At 46.1% G+C, this 23,489-nt stretch overlaps 1 protein-coding gene across 3 annotated transcripts in view; it reads left to right on the top strand.

The window, feature by feature from the left end:
* EPC1 (enhancer of polycomb homolog 1) overlaps positions 1–23,489 on the top strand; it is a 396,583-nt gene that overhangs the window by 308,286 nt on the left and 64,808 nt on the right. For all 3 annotated transcript variants that reach the window (XM_030199118.1, XM_030199129.1, XM_030199110.1), the window contains 2 exons: positions 10,875–10,964; positions 11,054–11,202. In XM_030199118.1, coding sequence (XP_030054978.1) covers positions 10,875–10,964; positions 11,054–11,202 — 239 coding nt within the window. The remainder of the gene's footprint in view (positions 1–10,874; positions 10,965–11,053; positions 11,203–23,489) is intronic.

The following is a 23,489-nucleotide window of genomic DNA, read 5'->3' on the forward strand; positions in this document are numbered from 1 at the left end:
CCGTGCTTTCATTGCACACCTTATCTTGGTACCTCAGTGTGAGTATTTCGGCCTGCAGATTTGACACTTTAGTCATAGAAGTCCTATCATGGCTTCCTCCTGCCCAATCTGGGTAGAGTTTAGGTAAAGTGTTTCGGCAAGTGCCTGCATTAGGGATCAGAATAGAGTTGAAGCATGTGGCATTCTCCTTTGGAAATCTAGTCCCAATTGTAAGGAATCACAAAAATGCTTCCCATAGCTCAACAGTGAACTATAGATTTCCAAAGGATGATACACACGCTTCAACTCAGTTCTGACCCTTGATTTGTGTTGCTGTTTCCCTCCAATCTGAAGGTTCTTGGTCTAACAAAATCAGAAAGCTAATAGTATATTCCTTGTCATCAAGCAGATGCAGCCATTACAGATGGGTTGTGTCCATCAACCAGCAGAGGGAGATAGAGAGCACACTTTTTCAGTGCCTCATATCAGCTTGCTCCACTGCCTCTCTTCAGTATTCTCTATCTCCCCTAGCAGAGTGGCTGCAGCTTCTCCGAGCTCCATCTAAAAATCTGCCTGGAGGTTGCTCCTGTGCTTTTGCCAGTTGTTAGCAGGGGTGTTGGAGGCTATAGCAGCTTCACTTTAAAGGCACATAGGTTCGCTCTTTCCCTGCCTTACGCATACCTCCGTGGATGTGGACACATTGCTTAGCTTTCCCTGTCCTTCCCCACCAACAGTGGATTCAGGCACATAGGTTCGCCCTTTCCCTGCCTTTCCCACTCACCTGAGCCTCCGGAGTTCTATTTACCTCTGCTTTCCTCACAGCGTTAAAAAAAAAAGGAACAGAGGTTTTTCCTTGCCTTTTTCTATGGGACCGGAGCTGTGATACTCGGTCCAGTGAGGTAAGAGTGTTTTCTGACTCCTTCGGGGTGGGCCCGCGATCAGGGCGATTTGGTGTGAACCGCCATTTTGAATTTTACCGCCATTTTCAGCTGTGGCTGCGGAGACAGTAAAGCGCTGTTCCAAGTGTGGCAAGCGCAGATCAACAGTGGGGCTCTGTAAATCGTGCTGTACAGACGTTAGAACCGGCCCGAGCATGGCGAGCGACGATTCTTCACGCTCTGAGCTGGCAGCGGATGCCATTTTGAATTTACCACATGGCGCGGCCTCCGCTGAGATGGAGAGTCCTGAGCCCGGGGGGAGGCCTAGGAGTGAGGCTGATATGAGAGCTACTAGCCCCGGCAGAGATCCGGGTGCCCAGGGTGAGTTTTTCTCCCCTGATTTTGTCTTATTAATGCATAAAGCATACATGCTTAAAAGAACTCTCCCACAAAGCCCTGCAGGGGCCTCTTCTAATGCCCCCCTGGTGGATTCTAGCCTGGGTATGCCCTCTGAGGCGTTATTCCCTGATAATTGGCAGAATATGAAGCGCAGAAGGGCTCATTCCCCTTCAGAGTGCTGCACCTCCATTCCCCCCCCCCCTACCCCGCCCCCCCCCCCCCCCCCCCCCCGTGGTCGGGCTGCGAGGATGCGGAGGACTCTGGCAGGCCTTCATAGTCTGAGGAGCCAGAGTCTGGTGCAGAAGTGACTCAGGATCTGGACGATTCCTCTGCGGTGAGGATTTTCCACCGTGATGAGCTGCCAGTGCTTATTTCTGATGCCCTGCAGGCTCTCTCTATTGAGGACCCTGCCAGTGGCACAGCCTCCTCTGTGAATCCTAGGATGGCTAGTACCAAAAAGCCTGCTCGATCCTTTCCTTTGCATGACTCCATCCAAGAGCTTATTTCGGCTCAATGGGCTGACCCCGAGGGACCTTTGAAAGTTTCCAGGGCTATGGGGCAATTATACCCTCTGAGTGAGGAGCATATGGCTCGCTTTGCTATGCCTAAAGTGGATGCCCTAGTCACAGCTGTGACAAAGAGAACTACCCTCCCTGTTGAAGGAGGTGTTGTCCTGAAGGATATTCAAGACCGTAGACTGGAATCAGCACTTAAACGGTCATTTGAAATTGCAGGTCTCACTATTCGGGCGTCTGCATGCAGTTGTTATGCTGCTAGAGCCTGCCTGGCTTGGTTGCAACAGGCAGTGGAACAGCCCAGTGATGGAGCGGAGCCCTTTTCAGATGTGGCTCCACGGATGGAGTCGGCCTTGTCCTTTCTTGCTGACGCCCTTTATGATATTGTCAGAGCTTCGACTAAACACATGGCAGTAGCAGTGGCGGCTCGCCGTTTTCTTTGGCTACGGCATTGGGCGGCAGACATGGCCTCTAAGCAAAGGTTGGTGAAGTTGCCCTTTCAAGGCCTTCTCCTATTTGGTGAGGAGTTGGAGAAAATTGTGAAGGGCCTGGGTGAGGCTAAACCCCAGCGCTTGCCCGAAGATAGGCCTCGGCCTTCCTCTAAGGGTGCGACGGTCCACTCCTCTTACAGACCTCGCTTCCGTGAAGCTCGAAGGTACCGCCCGGGGCGTTCTGCTGGGTTCACTTCTCGTGCCCGTTTTCAGCAGAGGACAAACGTTCCACAGCCACTGGCTCAAGGCCTGGAGTTCAGGGGCGACCCTCTTAATGATGGTGCGCCGGCCCTCTCCTCGAGTCCTGTCATCGGAGGACGTCTTTCCCTCTTTGCCAAGGAGTGGGCCAACATTTCCTCAGATCAGTGGGTCTTGGACCTGATCAGAGACTGTTTCAGAATAGAATTCGACGCCCCTGTAAGAGATGTGTTTGTGGAGTCCCGATGCGGTTCTGCCGCCAAACGGGCGGCGGTAGAGGAGACTTTGCAAGGTCTGATTCAGATAGGGGCCGTGTCCCCGGTACCTCCCGCCGAACATGGCTGCGGCCGCTACTCCATCTACTTTGTGGTGCCGCGAAAAGGAGGGTCTTTTCGCCCTATTCTGGGCTTAAAAGAATTAAACAAGTCCCTGAGAGTGTGGCATTTTCACATGGAAACCCTGCGCTCCGTCATTGAGGCGGTACAGCCAGGAGAGTTTCTCACGTCTCTGGACCTGAAAGAAGCTTACTTGCACATACCAATTTGGCCCCCGCACCAGAAGTTTCTGAGGTTTGCGGTGATGGGAAAGCATTTCCAGTTCCGGGCCTTGCCTTTTGGCCTCACCACAGCTCCCCGCACCTTTTCGAAGGTTATGGTGGTAGTAGCGGCCTTTCTAAGGCGAGAGGGTATTCGGGTTCACCCGTACCTGGACGACTGGCTCATTCGCCCTTGTTAGGGCGAGTGCTCCTGCAGATTCGGCTGCATCCAGGAGAAGTGGTTCTTGTCGCCCCGAATTGGCCCAGGAGGCCTTGGTATGCGGACCTCCGACAGATGCTCGTAGAGGATCCCCTTCAGTTACCTCTGGTTCCCAACCTGTTGTCACAGGGTCCGGTGACCATGGAGGACGCCGACCGATTTGGTCTTATGGCCTGGCGATTGAGAGGGCGCAATTGAGAGACAAAGGCTATTCCAATAAAGTAATTATCACTCTCCTGCAAGCCCGCAAGCGTTCCACTTCCGTGGCTTATGCCAGGATTTGGCGCCAGTTTGAAGTCTGGTGTGCTTCCAAAGAGATCACACCCCTGCGGGCTCCTGTCTCGCCGATTCTGGACTTTTTGCAGGATGGTGTACAAAAAGGCTTGGCCTATAATTCCCTGCGGGTGCAAGTGGCAGCGTTGGCCTCCCTGCGTGGCAAGGTTGAAGGCGTGTCTTTAGCTGCTCATCCAGATGTGGCACGGTTTCTTACAGGGGTGCTTTGGCTCCGTCCTCCCGTGCGTGCACCTTGTCCAGCTTGGAACCTGGGGCTAGTGCTGAAAGCCCTTCAGGGTGCTCCCTTTGAACCGCTTTGGCGTGCTTCAGAGACAGATTTGACACTGAAGGCCATATTTTTAGTGGCCATTACTTCGGCGAGACGGGTGTCAGAGCTCCAGGCGCTGTCCTGTAGAGACCCTTTTCTGCAATTTTCAGAGTCCGGGGTCACGGTTCGGACCGTGCCTTCCTTCTTGCCTAAGGTGGTTTCAGCGTTTCACCTAAACCAACCTATTTTCTTGCCCTCCTTTGTCAAGGAGGAGTTTCCAGAATCTTTTGGGCAATTGCACCTGTTGGACGTGCGCATGACTCTGCTGCAGTATCTGCGAGTTACTAACTCTTTCAGGACCTCTGATCATCTGTTTTTGTTTTGCTATCAGGTCCTCGCAGAGGGTCTCCAGCGTCTAAAGCCACTATTGCCCGCTGGCTCAAAGAATCTATCTTTTCAGCTTATTTGCTTGCCGACTGGCCTCCGCCTGATGCCTTTAAGGCGCATTCCACTAGAGGAATTTCCTCTTCTTGGGCTGAAACTGGAGCACTCTCTCTTCAAGAGATTTGTAGTGCAGCAACATGGGCTTCTAAGCTCTTTTGCCCGTCATTACAGGCTGGATGTGGCTGCCAGGAAGGACGCACATTTTGGAGCGCAAGTGCTGCCGCGTGGTGTGGCTTGTTCCTACCCTATCTAGGGATTGCTTTGATACATCCCATCTGTAATGGCTGCATCTGCTTGATGACAAGGAAGGGAAAATTAGGTTCTTACCGTGATAATTTTCTTTCCTTTAGTCATAGCAGATGCAGCCATGATCCCTCCCTGTCTGATTGCTATCTGCTGTAAATCTATTTCAGGTTCTGTTCATGTTTCCTGGAGATTCCGTCCTTGGGAGAAAGTCGGAAAACAGTCTTCAGGATTCTTGTTCAATTAAAGGAGGATGACTTAATTCCCTCCAGTTTCATGTTTTGGAGGATGAGTTTATTCCCTCCAGTTATGTCTCAGTGGAGGATGAGTTTATGCCCTCCGGGAGGATGTTTCATTCCCTCCATTCTGAGTTAATGCCCTTTGTTGTAGGGCCATCGTTCGCTGTGAGGAAAGCTCATGTTATTCCCATTGCAGTTTGCCATACTGCTTTGGAAGCTTCAAATACTGAAGAGAGGCAGTGGAGTAAGCTGGTATGAGGTACTGAAAAAGTGTGCTCTCTATCTCCCTCTGCTGGTGTTGATGGACACAACCCATCTGTAATGGTTGCATCTGCTATGACTAAAGGAAAGAAAATTATCACGGTAAGAACCTAATTTTCCCTTGTAACTTGCTCTGAAGGTAGTTGTACTCTTGGTGTATGGAATTCTTATTCCTGGATAGTTAAATACATAGTAGTTGACGACAGAAAAAGACCTGCACGATCCATCCAGTCTACCCAACAAGATAAACTCATATGTGCTACTTTTTGTGTATATCTTACCTTGATTTGTATCTGCCATTTTCAGGGCACAGACCGTAGAAGTCTTGCCAGCACTAGCCCCACCTCCCCCAACCGGCTCTGCCACCCAATCTCGGCTAAGCTTCTGAGGATCCATTTCTTCCGAACAGGATTCCTTTATGTTTATCCCACGCATGTTTGAATTCCGTTACCGTTTTCATCTCCACCACCTCCCATGGGAGGGCATTCCAATTATCCACCACTCTCTTCGTGAAAAAATACGTCCTAACATTTTTCTTGAGTCTGCCCTCCTTCAGTCTCATTTGATGCCCTCTAGTTCTACCGCCTTCCCATCTCCGGAAAAGGTTCGTTTGTAGAGTTATACCTTTCAAATAAGTGGTCTGGACTGCATCCGGTTTGGCTTTAGTGGTGAATTGGAAACCCAAAACCTAACAATTTGCCTTCAGGTGTCTTAGCTTTCATATAGGATTTTGATTTGCTAAAGACAACACCAGCCTCCTTGTAAGGGGATTGATGTAAACTCTGAGCTTTTTTTTCCTCTGGCTCCATCTGCTGGCAAGGGGGCATAACACACTCATCTGTGCTGATCTAGCAGGACTCGAGGAAAGAAAATTAACATGCAAGTCTAAATTTTCCCTTAAAAATTGTTACTAGCTGGCAGCACTGGTGCTTTCAAGGCACAGAAGCAAAGGATTGTACAGGTCTCAAGACTGAGTTATCCGAGGACAAGCAAGCTTAGATGTATTCTCATCTGTGGGTGACATTATCTGATGGAGCCCAGTGTGGAAGCTCCCTAGAATGTATTGCGTTAAAATAAAGTTCTGGCAACGTCCCACTATGCATTCGCGGGTGCCTTCCCGCCTGACACATGAGTGCAGATCCCTCAGTCTCTTTTTCTACATAGCTAGGAGGTTGTTTTGTCTGTCTGCCCTCAGTGCTACTTCTCATGTTTTTAGAGTGCCTTCCCATGTGGGTACTTACCTCATTTTTTTTTCTTTGTTACTTGCTCTATATTTTTCTTATTATTTTTCTACCCTTAAAATTTTCTTTATTTTTCTCGTGGCTCTTTAAGCCTGATTAGGCTTAAGCACCGGTTGAGTCTTGACCTTTTTTGAAATCAGAATTGAGGAGTTTAATTTAGCCATGATTCTGACCCCCAGTGGCTTCAAAAAGTGGGTGATTTTTATCATGGACCCACACAATTAGTGCATTGGGTGCCTAGGACCCCATCATAAAGCTGATTCTTGTTCTCTGTTTGCAAATTCAGCTAAGGACACAGTGTGTACCAAGTCCCGCAGAAGAAACTTTTTGGCTCCTCAAAGGGCCGCTCCATCAACATCTGCACTGGAAGCATCAACCTCAGTGGCTGGGCAGACTGCTTATACCTCTCTGGGAGTGCACCAGAATCGAGGAAGTCTTCACCTCCCTTGACATTGGGTCCTGTTAGTAGGCCCCAGGACCAGTCAGCATTGGACCCGACACTGAGGACGCTCATGGATTCAACGGCATCCTCGTTGGCATGAGGGACCGCACTGCTAAGCGTCAAGGGAAGTCAGAGAAGCATCTGCATCAGTTCCCTTCGAAACACAGTGCCAGGAGGTCTGGGGCATCGGTGTTGCTGGCACTCAAGAAGCATTGATGCCAAGATTGCTCCCCCTCTTTATGGTGGACGTACCAATGCAGGTCACCAAACAGCTGGGCCCCAGCTTCCGATTTGACACCGACTATTTCCCGGGTTGTCCTTGATCCGGGTTGTCCTTGATCCTGCTCCCTAGCCTCTGCTGATGCCTACCTTTGAATGGTACCAGGCCGTGCTCAGGAAGGAGCTAGCACAGATGTTTCAGCTGCACACTGCTAATTCACTGAGGACGCTTGTGCCAGATGCAGCTCAGCCTCAACTCCCTTCCTGAGGCCCAAGCTCTGCCTGTGGAGAGCGGTCTTCGGCGCCTCATCGGGCATCAACATCAACCCATGCAGAACTGCTCTCGGTACTGGGAGAGGAAGCTTCCCCAGAGTCTGAGGGTAGGGACTATACCTCAGCACCCACTAAGCAAGGCAGGTTCAGACTTACTTAGTCCATCCAGATACTTCAAGGAGTCTGATCTGGACTGTTCTCAGAGGAGGAGTCATATGGTATTCCTTCTGACCCCTTCCCTCCACAAGAGACATAAATCCCCACTTGAGGGTCTCTCTCTCACCGAATTTATCAAGGAGGTGGCTACTGCCATCCCATTTTGGAGACAGAGGAGGAGTCCAGGCCTGAGATGCTATCTGTCTTGGACTATGAATATCCTCCCAAGGAAGGGGTTACCGCTCTACTACACCCTATCCTGAAGGACACACTGAAGAAGAACTGGGAATCGCCCCTCTCAGTACAAGTAATGCCAAAAAGATAAATATACGATATCTTATCCAGAAGGCTTCCAGGTTTGAAAAGGTGCAGCTCCCTCACCACTCTTTGGTATCGAATCCGCCCTCCAACAGGCCAGAAGCATATTGCAGGAGGGTGTGCAGGAGTCCATGAGGAGAACTATTCAGGTGCTGGAGCTACTAGGGTTTATGATAATTATCCCAAGTCCCACCTACACCCAGTACAGCCATTGGAATACATAGGAGCCCTGTTCAGTACATTGCAAGCTCAAACTTTCTTGCCATAAGTGAGAGTGGGTGCCTTGATTCGCGCTTGCCTCGCAGGTCCGCAGCAGCAAGCAGGACACAGTTCGTCAGACGTTGAGATTATTAGGCTTCATGGCCTCTACAGTGCATGTCACTACCATGGCTCACCTCCATTTGAGAAGGGGCCCAATGGGACTCTAGCTTCCCAGTGGTCCCAGGCCACAAGGAACCTAGTGGATGTCATCTGGGGCCCTCCACAGCTAGTTCACTCCCTACTCTGGAATTTGGCCAGATTTGACTGTAGGACTACTATTTCAAATTTCACCTCCTCAGAATTTGTTGACAAGTGATGCATCCAACTTCGGATGGGGAGCTCTTGTGGATTGGCTTTACACCCAGCGGACATGGTCTGCTTAGGAGACAGATCTTCACATCAACCTACTGGAGCTAAGGGCCATATGAAACGCTGTAGAGACTTTCAGATATCAGCTGCAAAACCAAATTTGCATTCAAACGACAACTAGGTTGTGATGTACTATGGGAATAAATAGGGGGTGGGGTGTGGGGTTCTATCCCTTGTGTCAGGAGGGACATAGGGTGATAGTTGGAAGAGCAGGTAGGGTCCAATGAAGGTTTTTTTAAGGAGTGGTGTGACTACAGCTAGTTTGAAGGCTTCAGGAACAGTTGCAGTGGAAAAGATTTAGGATATGACAGTAGGAGAGAGAGTGCTGAGTAGATGGGTGGAAATAGGATCAAAGGACAGGTAATGAGTTTGAAGGAGGAAAGATGATGTCCAGTTTCCTCTTCAATGATTTCAGAAGAGGTAGCAGTGGTTGAAGCCTTTTGCTTGGAGCAGACTAAAGCCCTTAGAGAATCCACCCCACATTGTTTCTTTTGACCCTAACAAGAAGCATGCTTCTGTCACCAAACACGCTCTTATCAAATTGCTTTCAAACTGCATTCCCTTCACATATGGCCCAGTCAGACTTGAGGATTATGTCATACCTCCTAATGCCAGTACTATGGCAGCATTGATATCCCATTTGTCAGTCTCCATGGAGAAATTTGCAGCTGCAACATGGACATCAGTTCATACATTCACATCCCGTACTGTAAAGAGAAGGACAGTAGGTTTGGCCAGTCAGTCCTCCAGAATCTCTTGGGGATTGGAATCCAGCTCCATTTACCTAGGCCCATTCTTTTGTGTTCCAAACTGTCTTCCCAACAAAACAAAAAAAAAAAGGAAATCCACTTTGACACCAAAAATATGTTGATTGTTTTAGCACCTTGTTAACTATTTCCCTTTTATTTGTTTTCTGTTGAAGGCAGCCTTTAGCTAGAGTCCCATGCTGTGAGGACTTGCTATCTTTCTTGTCTTTGGTAAAAACCAAGGCCCAGATGCACTAAACATTAACGACCCTTTAATGACCCTTTAATGATGAAAATTTCCATTGTTGCATGCATTATAGGCCTTTTTCGGAAGCCGCTAGCAGGTAACGAAAACGGAATGCAAACTAGTCACTTCCAATTCAAACGTGAACAATTAGCAATGCACTAACCATACCGACAATTACAATGAATCATTCTCTGTCTCCGCCCCCCGAGATCATGGCCGCCGCTCCCCCCCCTCCACTGGGCCCCCCCTCCTTTCTACCGGGCCCGCGCAGCGCCTTTCAACTCTCTAAGGCACTGCACGGGCAAGAAGAACGCTGAGTTGTTGCATCTTCACTGTCTTCGCGTCTCCTTTGCTGCTGGGCCCGCCCCCGTCTGACGTAGGTTACTTACGTCAGACGTGGGGCGGGCCCAGCAGCAAAGGAGACGCGAAGACAGTGAAGATGCAACAACTCGGCGTTCTTCTTGCCCGTGCAGCGCCTTAGAGAGTTGAAAGGCGCTGCGCGGGCCCGGTAGGAAGGAGGGGGGAGCGGCGGCCACGATCTCGGGGGGGGGGGGGGCGGAGCACGGGGGCGGAGAATGGTGGGAGGCAGAGCTGGGAAACAGGAAGGGAAGGGAGGGGTGCTGGGGCAGCCTGAAAGTTTCTAAAAATCCCAAAACGTTTGTACTTTTTATTTTGAATTGATGATTGGTTTGGATGCAGGGGGGAAGCTGGGAGCACTGGCATACTCGGGTGGGGATGGGCGGGGCAAGCACGTCCGTGAAGAACGCTCTTGACGAGCGCCTTTGCCCCCTCCTAAAACACACGTGTTTGTGTTTTGGATTTTTTTTTTTTTTTTTGTAGTTTTGACATTTGTGGCATGCGCAGAGCAGCCAGCATAACGCTTGGCTGCTCTGCGCATGCTTTGGGGGCCGATCACGGACGGGGATTACACAGGTTTGGTGCATTGTACTTTACAGTACCGCACTGAACTTGTGCGACTTATTTCTTTGGTGCATTCTTCATTTTTAAAAAATCGTTAGGGACTTTAACGTTTTAGAGTTTTTAACGTTTGTTTATTGCATCTGGGCCCAAGTTATTTACATGTAGTAGTTATTCATGGACAGCAGACTACAAGTCCTTCACATAGCTGCCTACTTCTCCAGGATTTGTATTCTACTCTTAGCTAACAGAGGTAGGTGGGAAATGATGCATATGAATGGTGAGGTGGCTCAAAAGCTTTTAGTTACACTAAGCTGAAGTAGTTTACCACATAAAGGCTCCATTGGTAGTGTGTCCTATGTTGTGAGGAATTTATATCCTGCTGTCCACGGAGAACATCTGTTACAGGTAAGTAATTTGATTTTATCTTCTCACCGTTAGAGGTGAACTCTATTGAGCAGGGTCGGGGAACTTTTGATTGGGCAGTGTAAGGAAGCTTATACTGCTTTCCCTGCTGTATGTGTTTTGTAGGTAATGGAGAATTCTGGTTTCTTCTGATGTTACTCTGCCACCTTTTCTGATCAACATATACTATATGCATTTTAACAATATTTAAAAGAAAATAAAAATAGAAGGCTTTGCATGTAACATGTATGTCAGGGGTGATGTGCTACTCCTGTATGTAGTTTTGTCGAAGGATATATCAACTGGATATGTATTATTGTTGCCTTTTTCATTTAGGTTTTATCTGGTTCTTCAGAAGCTGAGGAAGAAAATGATCCAGATGGTCCTCTTGCTTTCCGTAGGAAAGCGGGCTGTCAGTACTATGCTGTAAGTGATAATTCTGATATCTTTCTTAAAAGCAACAAAAGAGAGTATGCTGCATTCGGCTAGAGTGTAACTTTTTTTTATTTTTCAAGCCTCATTTGGACCAAACAGGCAACTGGCCGTGGTGTAGTCCTGAACAGGGAGGATTAGGGGACATGCGTTATAGATACTGCCTAACAACCCTCACTGTACCACAGAGATGTATTGGGTTTGCACGAAGACGGGTTGGTCGTGGTGGAAGGCAAGTTGTTTATTTTATTACTACTTTATATAAAATTTTAATATTCAAATAGTGACTTCCAGTAAAAAGACAAAAGCAACTTTTTTTTCTAATATCTAAGTATGTACCCATCGATTAAGTTAATGAAATATATTACATTCTGAAATTTAAATGTTATGGTAGGTTATATTGTGGTTTCCAAGATAGTTTTGTTCAATCCTTGCAGGTCTTAGATTAAGGGGCACAATTATTTAATGTTTGTTGAAAATGTGTGAAAATTCAGAGTAAATTAATTGACTGGTAGGACAAAATTCCTGTTTTGAATAGGGCTGCAAGGTAATCAGTTAATTGTAGGATTGATACATTAATCGTGATTTTAAAAAATAACCATGTTGCAGTATCTCCCATCTCTTCTACTCTCTTCCACTCCCAACCCCTTTCTCAGTGCAGTCCAACATCTTTCCTGCTCCCCCCCCCCCCCCCCCCAGCAGCAGTATTTCACACATAAAGCTTTCCCTCTGACCCATCCCGACCATGCAGAAATAGGAAGTGGTTTCAGAGGTGGTGGGATGGGCCAGAGAAAAAAAAACTTTGGAACAGGCAACATATATATACAGTACTGCTGCTGCTGAGGACCAGTAGAACACCACGGGCATATTCGAAAATCTGGGTGGGAAGAGGGGAGTGAGTTGCAAACTATGGCCTAGGCAGTGAGCTCCAGCAGCCACCAGAAGAGCTTGGTGCTGCTGATGGGTATGGAGGGGGAGGAATGGAGATGTGCTGGACAGTGGGAGGGGAGAAGAGAAAGAGAGAGAGGTAATGGACCTAGAGGAAGAGAGAGACAGATTTTGTATCTGAGGGTGGGAGGGAATGAGATTCAGTCATTTAGGGAAAGGGGATGGTTACAATCAAAGTGGGTTCTCCATATTATATATAGGTACCTATTTTTCATCTGGGGCAATGGAAAGTTGGGACTTACCCAGAGTCACAAGGAGCTGCAGAGGGAAATTAATTTGCACAATTAAATATACTTTAATTTATCATGATTAAAGATTTTAATCAAAATGCAGCCTTAGTTAAAAAACAACATGGTCTTTCACGTTCTAAAACGAGCAATTTTGCCTTTGTGGATTCCCCCCCCCCCCCCCCCCCCCCCCATTGGTATACGGTCCCAGTTCTGCACAAGAATTTTGCAAACAACTTTGGTAATCAAAACTACTATTACTACTTATCACTTCTATAGCGCTACAAGGCATACGTAGTGCTGTACACCATATATGAAATAGACAGTCCCTTCTCAAAGAGCTTACAATCTTAATAAAAACACAGTATTAACAAGATTTTTTGCTTTTTTAAAAAAATTATTATTGAAAGAGGTGTCTTTCATCCTGAATAACAGTTCTCTGAAGGCCATTGAATACAGTGGCTTGTTTACCAACTTTACTTTTCTAGCGGTGATGCTTTAAATACTAACAGTAACAAAATTAATTTTGTGCTAAATTCTCTTCGTTTGTACACTTTGAGGAAGAAGTATGTAGTTGCAGTTACTCCGTGGTGATGGATGCGCTCTACAAGGGGGTGTGTCACTTTCGAAATAGATGATCTCAAACACAAACCTCAAGATATACAGTAGCATAGGACATACTGTAGTTCTTCAGTATGGGGCAGTAATCAGAAGAAAGCACCCCCACCCTTCCCCTCCCAAGGGGAACCCAATATCTAGTTGCACCTCCAACCCACAGGATAGCCACAAAAATCACTCAAGGTTCATCGTAGTTAGAGCCAGCCAATCAATATAGTCTGTCCAGAGCTTGCAAAAGGACACCAGACGATTTCTCCACAAAGCAATAAGCTTAGACATCAAGTAAATATAGTTCACTCTTGGACAGTCCAGGGAGCTCTAGTTGTTTCCAAGCGGAAGCCAAAGCAAGACACCCCGCTGTACAGATCTGGTGCAGCAACTGGCGCTTTCAAACAAATAATTCCTGGGGTCCCACACTTAACAAACACTGGTCAATTGATTTTTCCAAGAGCACCCCCACAATATCTTGCACCCATTTTGTTATAAACTCCCAATAGGATTGCGCCTAAATGAGCAATCAAGTCCCTTCCCCCCCCCCCCCCCCCCACATTGATGCCAACACAGGTCACTGCCTTGCCCTAACATGGTTCTTAATCTCACCAGTGTGTAGTACCACTAGTAGAGCATTTTTTTTTCCCTTGTCATCTATACCAGACCAGTCCAGACTAATGGGTTGTGTCCATCTACCAGTGGAAGGAGACAGAGAAAGTAGTTCCAAGTAAACTGCCCCTTAAGGGTATCTTGCAGCCTGGAATGTTCAGTAACTTTTCAGCAGTTGTGGCATACTGCAGTTTAGACAGCGAGACAAGGCTGTCTTGTTTCCTGTTAGCCACCATTCCTGTGGCACCTTTTCTTCCCGTAGCCTCTTGGTGGCTGGCGAGAAGGTTCTCCATTGCTGGAGTTTCAGTTAGTCTCTGCTCCTTTTGTAGCTACTTGGCACCTTGGGGGTCTTTTCTCCACAGTGTGGCTCTTGACTCTCTTTTTGTCTCCTTTTGTTCTCTTGGCTAAGTCCAGAGCGAGCTGGTTGAGGAGTACTCTTTCTACGGTTGTACCCTGGTATGCTGCTGTCCTTTTCTTCATGGTTCTCCTGCAGAGACTAGCGCTCCAGTTAGTTGGTTCCCTCGACTCTGGAGTCTCTTCTTGTTCTGTGGAGTTTGATTCTCTCACTAGCCGCAGGTCAGGGTGGTTCCTGGGCCTTACTTCCTTCTATATAGTGTGGCACACTGTTTGGGGTTGCGTACTCCTAGTACTTGTTAGGGTCGCTTCATCTGACCATACTGTACTCAAGACAGGGGTACGTAATTTTTCTTTTGCTCAGGATGTTTGTTTTATGTCCTATGGCTTCAGTTCCTTTTCTAGTGTCTAACTCTGTTCCGTTTTGGTAGCCTGGTGGTTCGGATATTCAAATCCTTTTCTGCTGATCAGTTTTTTTGCTGTGTGTATAGCTTTGTTGATTTTTCAACCTTCTGCATTCTTCTTTTCTCCCCCCCCCCCCCCCCCCCCCCCCCCCCCTCCTCTTTGGGAAACTGCTTTGCTACATCCCATTAGTCTGGACTGGTCTGGTATAGATGACAAGGAAGGAAAAATTATGTTCTTACTTGATAATTTTCTTTCCTTTAATCATATCAGACCAGTCCAGATGCCCTCCCTGGATAAAGTCTGTCAGAATGTTGTTTCCTTTAGGTATCCCTGGCTGTTCCACGATGCTTCAGTATGCTGGGATGTCCTACAGCACTGCCTGCTTCTTCTTCTCTATTCAGTCTCCTGCCACTTGTTGTGACTCCTGTTACTTGGCATCACGGCGTTCTTTCCCCGGATTCAGGGGTAGATCGCTATGTGCTTGAGCAAACTCAGTATGGACCATTCCCTCCCGCTTACTTTACTGTGAGGGGAGGTTGCAGTTGCCTTTGGCCAAGTAGGAACAGTGAGGTTCTGCATATTGGCTCCAAGAGTTTGCGTGTTTGGTATTAACTGTGTTTTCTTCTAGACTTCAGAGCACCATTGCTTGGCTATTCGAAATATTGAACATTCCAGGCTGCATGATACCCTTAAGAGGCGGTTTACTTGGAACTATTTTCTCTGTCTCCTTCCACTAGTAGATGGACATAACCCATTAGTCTGGACTGGTCTGGTATGATTAAAGGAAAGAAAATTATCTGTTAACACAATTTTTCCATATCCATTCTCCACCATATTGCAGGCAATACACCTAGAGAAGATTTTTGTAAACCTGTTCCCATTTCCTAGACTCCCAGTGTGTCCCAAGTATACCCTCCCACACTTGAATATACTTCACGGGGGGAAGGGGGGTTTGGAATTTGATGTAGTAAGGCTCTATAACAGTGATGGCGAAACTTTCAGAGACCGAGTGCCCAAACAGCAACCCAAAATCTAATTATTTATCGCAAAGTGCCAACAGGGCAATTTAACCTGAATAACAGGTGTCGATACTTATTATGGGCGGGGTCACATTTGACTCCACCCCTATGATAGCCACACCCCTTACGCCAGCCATGGCGCATATAAACAGCCATCATTGAAAATATACTAGTATAGGAAAAAAAATAACATGTTTTTTTTCATTATAAATCATTTCTGTAAGCTGTTACAGCTCCAGTATACCCAGTGCAAAATAAGACAGCAGATGTAAATTCTCAAATTGGACATATTCCAAACACTAAAATGAAAATAAAATGATTTTTTTCTACCTTTGTTGTTTGGTGATTTTGTTTTTCTATCCATATTGGTCCGAGTCTCTGATTCTGCTGCTCTCTATCTGTTCTCTTAACTCCGTTTCCACGGCTTCCTTTCCATTTATTTCTTTACTTCCCTCCTTTCTTCTTCATTTCTTGCCCTCCGTCCATAAGTAAAAGCTGGGTCCTCCTCTGTGGAATTGACTGGAGGAGGTATAATGTGGATCCTGCTTTTGCCTATTTTCTCCATCCATGTGCAATTTTTCTTCTCCCTCCCCTCCCCTCCATCCACCCATGTCCAGCCACCCTCCTCTCCCCCTCCCTCCCAGCACCAGGCATCCCACCCAGCACCAAGCATCCCTCCCACCAAGCACCCCTCCCTCCCACCCACCCAGCATCAAGCACACCTCCCTCCCACCCAGCACCAGGCACCCCTCCCTCTCCCACCCAGCATCAAGCAGCAGGCACACCTCCCTCCCACTCAGCACCAGGCATCCCACACAGCACCAGGCACCAAGCATCCCTCCCACCCAGCATCAAGCACCAGGCACCAAGCATCCCTCCCACCCAGCATCAAGCACCAGGCAGGCATCCCACCCACCTACCCAGCATCAAGCACCAGGCACCCCTCCCTCCTCTCCCACCCAGCACCAGGCACCAAGCCTCCCTCCCTCCCACCCACCCAGCATCAAGCACCAGGCATCCCTCCCTCCCACCCAGCACTAGGCATCCCTGTCTCCCTCCCACCCAGCACCAGGCATCCGGCATCCCACCAAGCACCCCTCCCTCCCTCCCACCCAGCATCAAGCACCAGGCTTCCCTCCCTCCCTCCCTCTCACCCGGCATCAGGCTTTCTTCCCTCCCTCTGAGCACCAGGTCACCCGCCCGCCCTCCCCCCCCTCCGAAATTTAAAACTCATACCTGCTCGGGGTTAAGGCGCGGAGTCGGCAGCGACAGTAGCAGTGAAAAGCGTGCTGGGCTGGCTCGGCGCACCTTCAGCCTTCCCTTCTGTCTCTGAAGCTCTGGTCCCGCCCTTGCGGAAACAGGAAATGAGGGCAGGACCAGAGCGTGAGAGACAGAAGGGAAGGCTGAAGGCGCGCCGAGCCAGTCCAGCAATCTTTTCACTGCTGCTGTCGCTGCCAACTCCGCCTTAACCCCGAGCAGGTATGAGTTTTACATTTCGGGGGGGGGGGGGGGGGGGGGGAACTGGCTGAGGCGACGGTGCGCGTGCCAGCAGAGAGGGCTCTGCGTGCCCTCTCTGGCACGCGTGCCATAGATTCGCCATCACTGCTCTATAAAATCTAGAGATGCTCACTCTCCCACTACTCCCATTCATTGCCTACTCTGGGGGGGGGGGGGGGGTGAGTTCGAAATGCAGTTTCCAACTAGCCTTCTGCCTAATAAAATCCCCCACTTGCCTATAAAAGAAAACATTCCTCTGCTCAAGTCCATACTCTTCAACCCTCCACATACCTGATAGGTGTCGCCAGAAGGTAGGCCCTGCCTGGCAACACCTTAAGCCTGGCCTTCAATCTTAAAGTAGCCAGCAACTTAACTGGTTTCATAGCATGGACCACCGAGTGCAGGGTCACTGGAGACAATCAAAGCAAAATCCTCAGTAGGGTCCCACCCACCAAGAATTGCTGTACCTGGACCCAGCTCTTATGGAAGTCAATTTGCCAATTAGTTAAATAATTAAGCTGAGCTACTTGATAATAAAACCAAAAGTTGGGCACTACCATACCTTTCTGCTGCCTAAACTGGAATGAATAAAAGGTGCCGGTGAATTCTAAGGGGCTTCCTTTTCCATATGTATTGAAAAACCCATTTATGAAGCAAATGGAAAAACTTATTAGGGAGTGAAATAGGCAAGGCAGAGAACAAATATAGCAAGTTCGGCAAACCCACCATCTTGACTGCATGTAACCTACCCAGCCAAGAGACGCTCAACCTATGCCATCTGTCAAGCTCATCCCACAGCTGTTTCAACATCCCTGGGTAATTAGGCTTATAAAGATCAGCCTTAAGGTTAACTACCAGATATTGCAAAGATTGAGAATCCCAACTGTAAGGAAATTGCCGGCGAATATCAGCAATAGCAGACTCCAACAGAGAAACATTCAAAATTTCTGACTAAGCCTTATTAACTTAAATCCTGAATGCATCCCTGAATGTTTCCAGCAAGCATTCCAATTCAAGCATGAAGAGTAAGGCTCGGTAAGTAAAAAGATGTCATCGACAATAAGATTTTATGCTGCATCCCTCCACAACCAAGGTCTTTGACCTTCACCGTCCTGTGAACTAATTGAGCCAAGGGCTCCACAAAACGAATTGGGGACAGAGCACACCCCTGCCCAGTTCCACAGGCTAGCTCAAAACTGTATGTGTACACCCCATTAAGCTGCAAGCAGCAAGAGGTAGCATGTACGTTATCCAGATCCAGTGTATGAACTGCCCTGTGACTAGGATCTTGTCCAGAGTTTTAAACGAAAAGGGCCAGTGGACCCTGTCAAAAGCCTTTTTAACATCTACTCCCAAGATGAAGGTCAGAATCTGGTGATGTTTAGTGTACCACATTAGGTGACAAGACCCTCTTAATATTATCAAATGTCTGATGCCCCTGTATAAACCCTGACTGATCATCACAAGCTAGATGTGGCATATTGTGTTGCAGCCTCTTAGCCAAAATTTTAGTCAAAAGTTTGTAATGTGTACCTAGCAAGGAAATGGAGCTGTCAGACCCTCAAACTGGGGAATCTTTTCTGGGCTTGAGTGTAATCCCCACCAAATGCATGAATGCGGCAATACAGCATCCTCTCCAAAGTCATTTAACTTCTTAGTCAAGGGCTTGGCCAAGTAATTCCTAAAGGTCTTATAAAACTTGGCGATAAAGCCATGAAGCTTTCCCATGCGGTAGGTCCTTAATAGCCGAGCTAACCTCCCCCTCAATCACAGGCATAGACAGCTGAGTGGCCTCCACTACTGTTAACTTAGGCAGCTCAATCTCTCCTAAGTAACTGTCCAGCTCCTCCGGGGGCACTAGTTTCTCTGATGTAAAGTTTTATAGAATTGAACAAATGCCCCTTGAATACATTCTGGTAATATGCAGTTCTGCCCTCCCTGGGTACTAATCCGGAGAATAGTATTTGTTTGTGCCCGCTTTTTCAACTTATGTGCTAACAACCTATCCACCCTATTTGTTCCCTCAAAGTACTCTTGTCTCACCCCCCCCCCCCCCCACCCCTCAGCTTGTGGTTATGCTCAAGATGGTACATTACTGTCTCAAGGCATTCCTTTGTTGAAAGTGCTATTTTCTTTTATAAGCTGCCAACGCTATCCTACCTCTTAGTAGAACTACTTTTAAACCCTCCCAGAACATTTGAGAAGATATTCATATCATTATATTCAAAATATTGTTTTAAATCATCCTCAGTTGTACATTTTAGGTGTCCAATAACAGGCCATCATCCAAGCTCCAATGGCATCTCCCCTGAGGTACCAGACTGAGAAATCTGTAACAAAATGGGGGCATTATCAGACTATACTTAAGAGACTATAGTAAGCAGTTTCCACCATTGATAACACAACCTTACACACCAACCACATATCGATCCTACAGTGTTCCTCAATTAGATTGGGACTGTCTCTCTTTGTTAAATTGTACAGCGCTGCGTAACCCTAGTAGCGCTCTAGAAATGTTAAGTAGTAGTAGTAGTATCATAAACCCTCAAATGAAATGTATGGTCACGTTCTCTAGGATGGTAAAATCTCTAAGCATCTGCCAAATCCCACACAGTAAGAATGTCATTCAATTTTTTCCAATCTGCCTTGCCATAGTCCGCCACCTGAGCTATATTGTCCAAAGAAGTGTTTGTTGGATTATTTGTAGTAAATAATTAGCAGATTTTAGTACACACAGCTTCAGCTTTAGAAATGTTAATTTCTTTCTTCATCTCTCTCTCATTCACCCCTGAATAATTCACTGCTGAGTCACTTTAAAGTTGAAGTAACAAAACATCTGTTTACTCACAGTTTGTAGTTAGATTATAATCAGACAGGCTTATATATACATATTACTATACATTTGTATTATCAGCTCCTTCCATGTGCTTAGATGGTAATGGATGCTCACACCACCATAGATCCTCTCAGGTTAGGAGAGATCATGAGCTCCATGTGCTCCATGTGCTGCATGTGCTGCATCTAAACCCCCACAGGAAGTTGCATAGCTGTGTGACCTCTCTAAGTAATTCACATCAGAGGTCACAGAGTAATCACAGAGAAATAATAGGTGACAGGCAATGCATGTAAAATACAATTACATTCCAACAAACCCCTTCTCATGCATAACTGTCATGCAATTATTTATTCATACAAAGTCCAAGCTTTATACGCAGATTCACAAAATGTTCTCTGGGTAACGGTTTGGTCATGATGTCAGCTGTCATCTCACTGGTGTGACAATAGTGTAGACTGATGACCCCTTCTTTCGCCAACTCTCGCACGTTGTGGTATTTCGTTGCGATGTGCTTGGTGCGTGACTGAACCTTGTCATTCTGTGACAGTCGGATGCAGCTCTGATTATCTTCCATTATCTGGATTGGTCTCTTTTCAGCTATTCCGAAATCCAGCAAAAGTTTTTCAATCCACATCAGTTCTCTGCACGCTTCCGATACAGCCACGTATTCAGCTTCTGTAGAAGACAAACTCACAATACTTTGTTTATGACTGGCCCATGAAATTTGTACATTTCCATACATAAACACATATCCACTTGTGGATTTATAATCAGAATGATCCCCTGCCCAATCTGAATCACAGTAACATATTAGTTTTGGATTACTATTGGCTGAAATCTTTAATTTACAATCAATGGTACCCTTTAAATACCTTACCATCCTTTTAACTGCAGTCCAATCTGATTTGGTAGGTGAGCTGACCCTTCTGCTCAAAATTCCTACTGCATTTGCTATATCAGCCCTGTATGTGGTAGCTAGATATAAAAGCTTACCTATGGCTGATCTATATTGGATGTTATCTGGTAAAGGTTCTCTTACTGTTTCATCCTTCAGAAAATCAGTGATCATGGGAGTGCTTACAACTTGGGCATCTTGCATACCTAAACTTTCAATAAGCTCATTTATTTTCTGCTTCTGGCTTAGAAGATAAGAACCATCATTTTGTTTCTCAATTTCTATACCAAGATAGTATGACACATTACCAAGTTCTTTTATCTCAACATTGAGGTTTAAACACTTTACAATGTCCTTGTACTCTTGCTCACTTTTGCTTGCAATGAGCAGATCATCAACAAACGCTAAAATGTATGCATATTGTCCATTTGTGCACCTAGTGTACAAGCATTTATCTGCTTCACCTTGCTTAAATCCTAAATTTGTCAATATTTCATGCAATTTTTCATTCCAACATTTTGCACTTTGCTTTAATCCATAAAGACCTTTGTTTAATTTACACACTAGCTGGCTTTGTTTTGTATTTATGAAACCTGTTGGCTGTTCCATGTACAAGTCTTCAGTTATTTCTCCATGAAGAAACGCTGTTTTCACATCAATGTGGTTGACTTGCATGCCTTTTGAGACTGCAATGCTCAGAAGTGTTCTGATTGTCGTGTGTTTCACTACAGGTGCAAACACTTCATCAAAATCTTCTCCATATTTTTGAAGATATCCCTTTGCGACTAATCTGGCTTTATACCTTTCCACTTTTCCTTGTGCATTCCTTTTTAACTTGAATACCCATTTGCATCCTATAGCTTTCTTGCCAGGAGGTAATTTTGTAAGAATCCAAGTATTATTTTTATCCAATGCATCAATTTCTTCTTGTGCAGCTTTATGCCATTCAGCAGCTTCTTCTGCTGGCATTTTCTCAATCTCATCCCATGTTAAGGGCTCTTGAGCTTCTGCTGACTTTGTTAGGTAAGACAGTCTTGGGGGTGGAACACCTTTGTTTTCCCTGGATGAGCGTCTGACAACAGGTTGGTCTGACCTTTCCGCATCCTCTAAATCTGAGAGTTCTTCTCCAATTGATTCCCCTTCTCCAACTGTACTGTCTTCTTCAATGATCCTTTCTGTGTCTGCTTCCTCTGCCTGTTCCTCGTTAGATACAGATGAGTTGCTTTCAGACATCTGCCTTGGTATGGCATTTATATACACTGGCATGTCTATTATGGTTCTAGTTTCATATTCTGGATGATAAGGCTCATCTGGGATAATCCAGCCTTTATCAACCCTTTTGTTTTCATCAAAATATGTAACATGTCTTATGCCAACAATGCCAGTTTTCAGATTCAAAATTCTATATCCTTTGTGTCCTGGAGCATAGCCAACTAAAATGCCCCTTTCTGTTGTGGAATCCAGCTTATGCCTTCTTTGCTTTGGTATATGAGCATATGCTGTACTTCCAAATGTTCTTATGTGTGACAGGTTTGGCTTCCTACCATGCCATGTCTCATGTGGTGTGCGCTCAGCGCCTTTAGTTGGCATTCTATTTTGTAGGTACACTGCTGTGAGAATTGCTTCCCCCCATAGTCTTTTAGGGAGATTGCTATCTGACAGCATACACCTGGTCATTTCCACAAGTGACCTAAATTTTCTCTCTGCAACAGAATTTTGTTCTGGTGTATAAGCTACTGTTGTGATATGCTGAATGCCTTCTTGTTCTAGAAATGTGCGCATGCTTTGTGAAGTGAACTCACCACCATTGTCGGTCTGAAGAACCTTTGGTTTTCTTTCAAATTTATTGCTCACCATGGCTACGTATTTCTTCAGCATGTCTGTGACTTGACTTTTCTCTTTCAGCAAATAGGCCACACAATATCTAGAGAAATCATCCAAGAATATTAGCACAAATCTGTTATTTCCCAATGATGGGATATTAAACGGTCCACATAAGTCACTGTGTATTAAGTCCAGCACTTTATTACTCCTATTTCCTGTGTATGCAGGAAATGAGGGTCTTACACCTTTTTGAGTAACACAGTCTATGCATTTCTCCATTTTACCAGCATCTGCACTTATCTGAATGCCGGTGGCCAGTTGCTTACTGTAAAGATCCTGGATCACCTTAGAATCACGATGTCCCAGGCGGCGATGCCAGATTTCCAGACTACATTTACCATCATTCTTCCTTACTTGCGCCATATGTGAGGCTTCACCTGAAATGTTCAGCTTATAAACATCATTATGCATAAAAGCTTCAGCATACACTTCATCATTTTTAGAGATTGTGCACTTACTGTTTTCAAAATGAATCACAAATCCCTTCTTATCTAATGTAGATACACTAAGCATATTGCAAACTGCTTGGGGAATATACAAGACATCACTTACAGGAATTTCTTTAACTTCATTAGACACTTTGCATTTTAAGAATCCAATACCTTTTGCTTGGATCTTAGCAGTCCCTGCGTTTGCAGTTTTAAGAATACCTTCCTCTGGACACATTTCCTGAAAGAAATCCTTACAATTGGTTAAATGGCATGTGCTCCCCGAATCCAAAATCCAAGTACTTTCATTTGAATTATTATTTACCATAGTCAAAGATTTTTCTGCCATTAGAAAGCCCTTGTGTTTATCTTTGTCCTTCATACATTTCCTGGTTTGAAAATTCTTTAGTTCCATTGGCTTAGGTGAGCTAGAGGGAGTGTTTTGTGTTTCCTTACACCATTTAGATACATGTCCCTCCTTTCCACATGAGTAGCAAATCAGCTTGCCCTTGGGTGGAGTTTTCCCATAGCTCCGCCTTCCTCTGTTCTTTGCCAAGAAATTTGTTTCATTTCTCTCTGACTTGCTTTGAGAACACATCTCCTCAGAATCATTTATTATGCATTCCTGCCTTAGTTTTGATGTTGCCTGTTCAAAAGATTGCCCTTCAATGGCCTCATTTACAGACCTAAAAACATCAAACTTCTTTGATAGTGAGGTAAAAAGAAATGCTCTTTTCAATGCATCACACATGGGAATTCCAGAAAGTTCTAGCTTTTGAAATGAAGACATAAGATGCATAATGTGATC

The sequence above is a fragment of the Microcaecilia unicolor genome, chromosome 1 (genome assembly GCF_901765095.1).
Source record: "Microcaecilia unicolor chromosome 1, aMicUni1.1, whole genome shotgun sequence".
In the NCBI taxonomy this organism is placed as follows: Eukaryota; Metazoa; Chordata; class Amphibia; order Gymnophiona; family Siphonopidae; genus Microcaecilia; species Microcaecilia unicolor.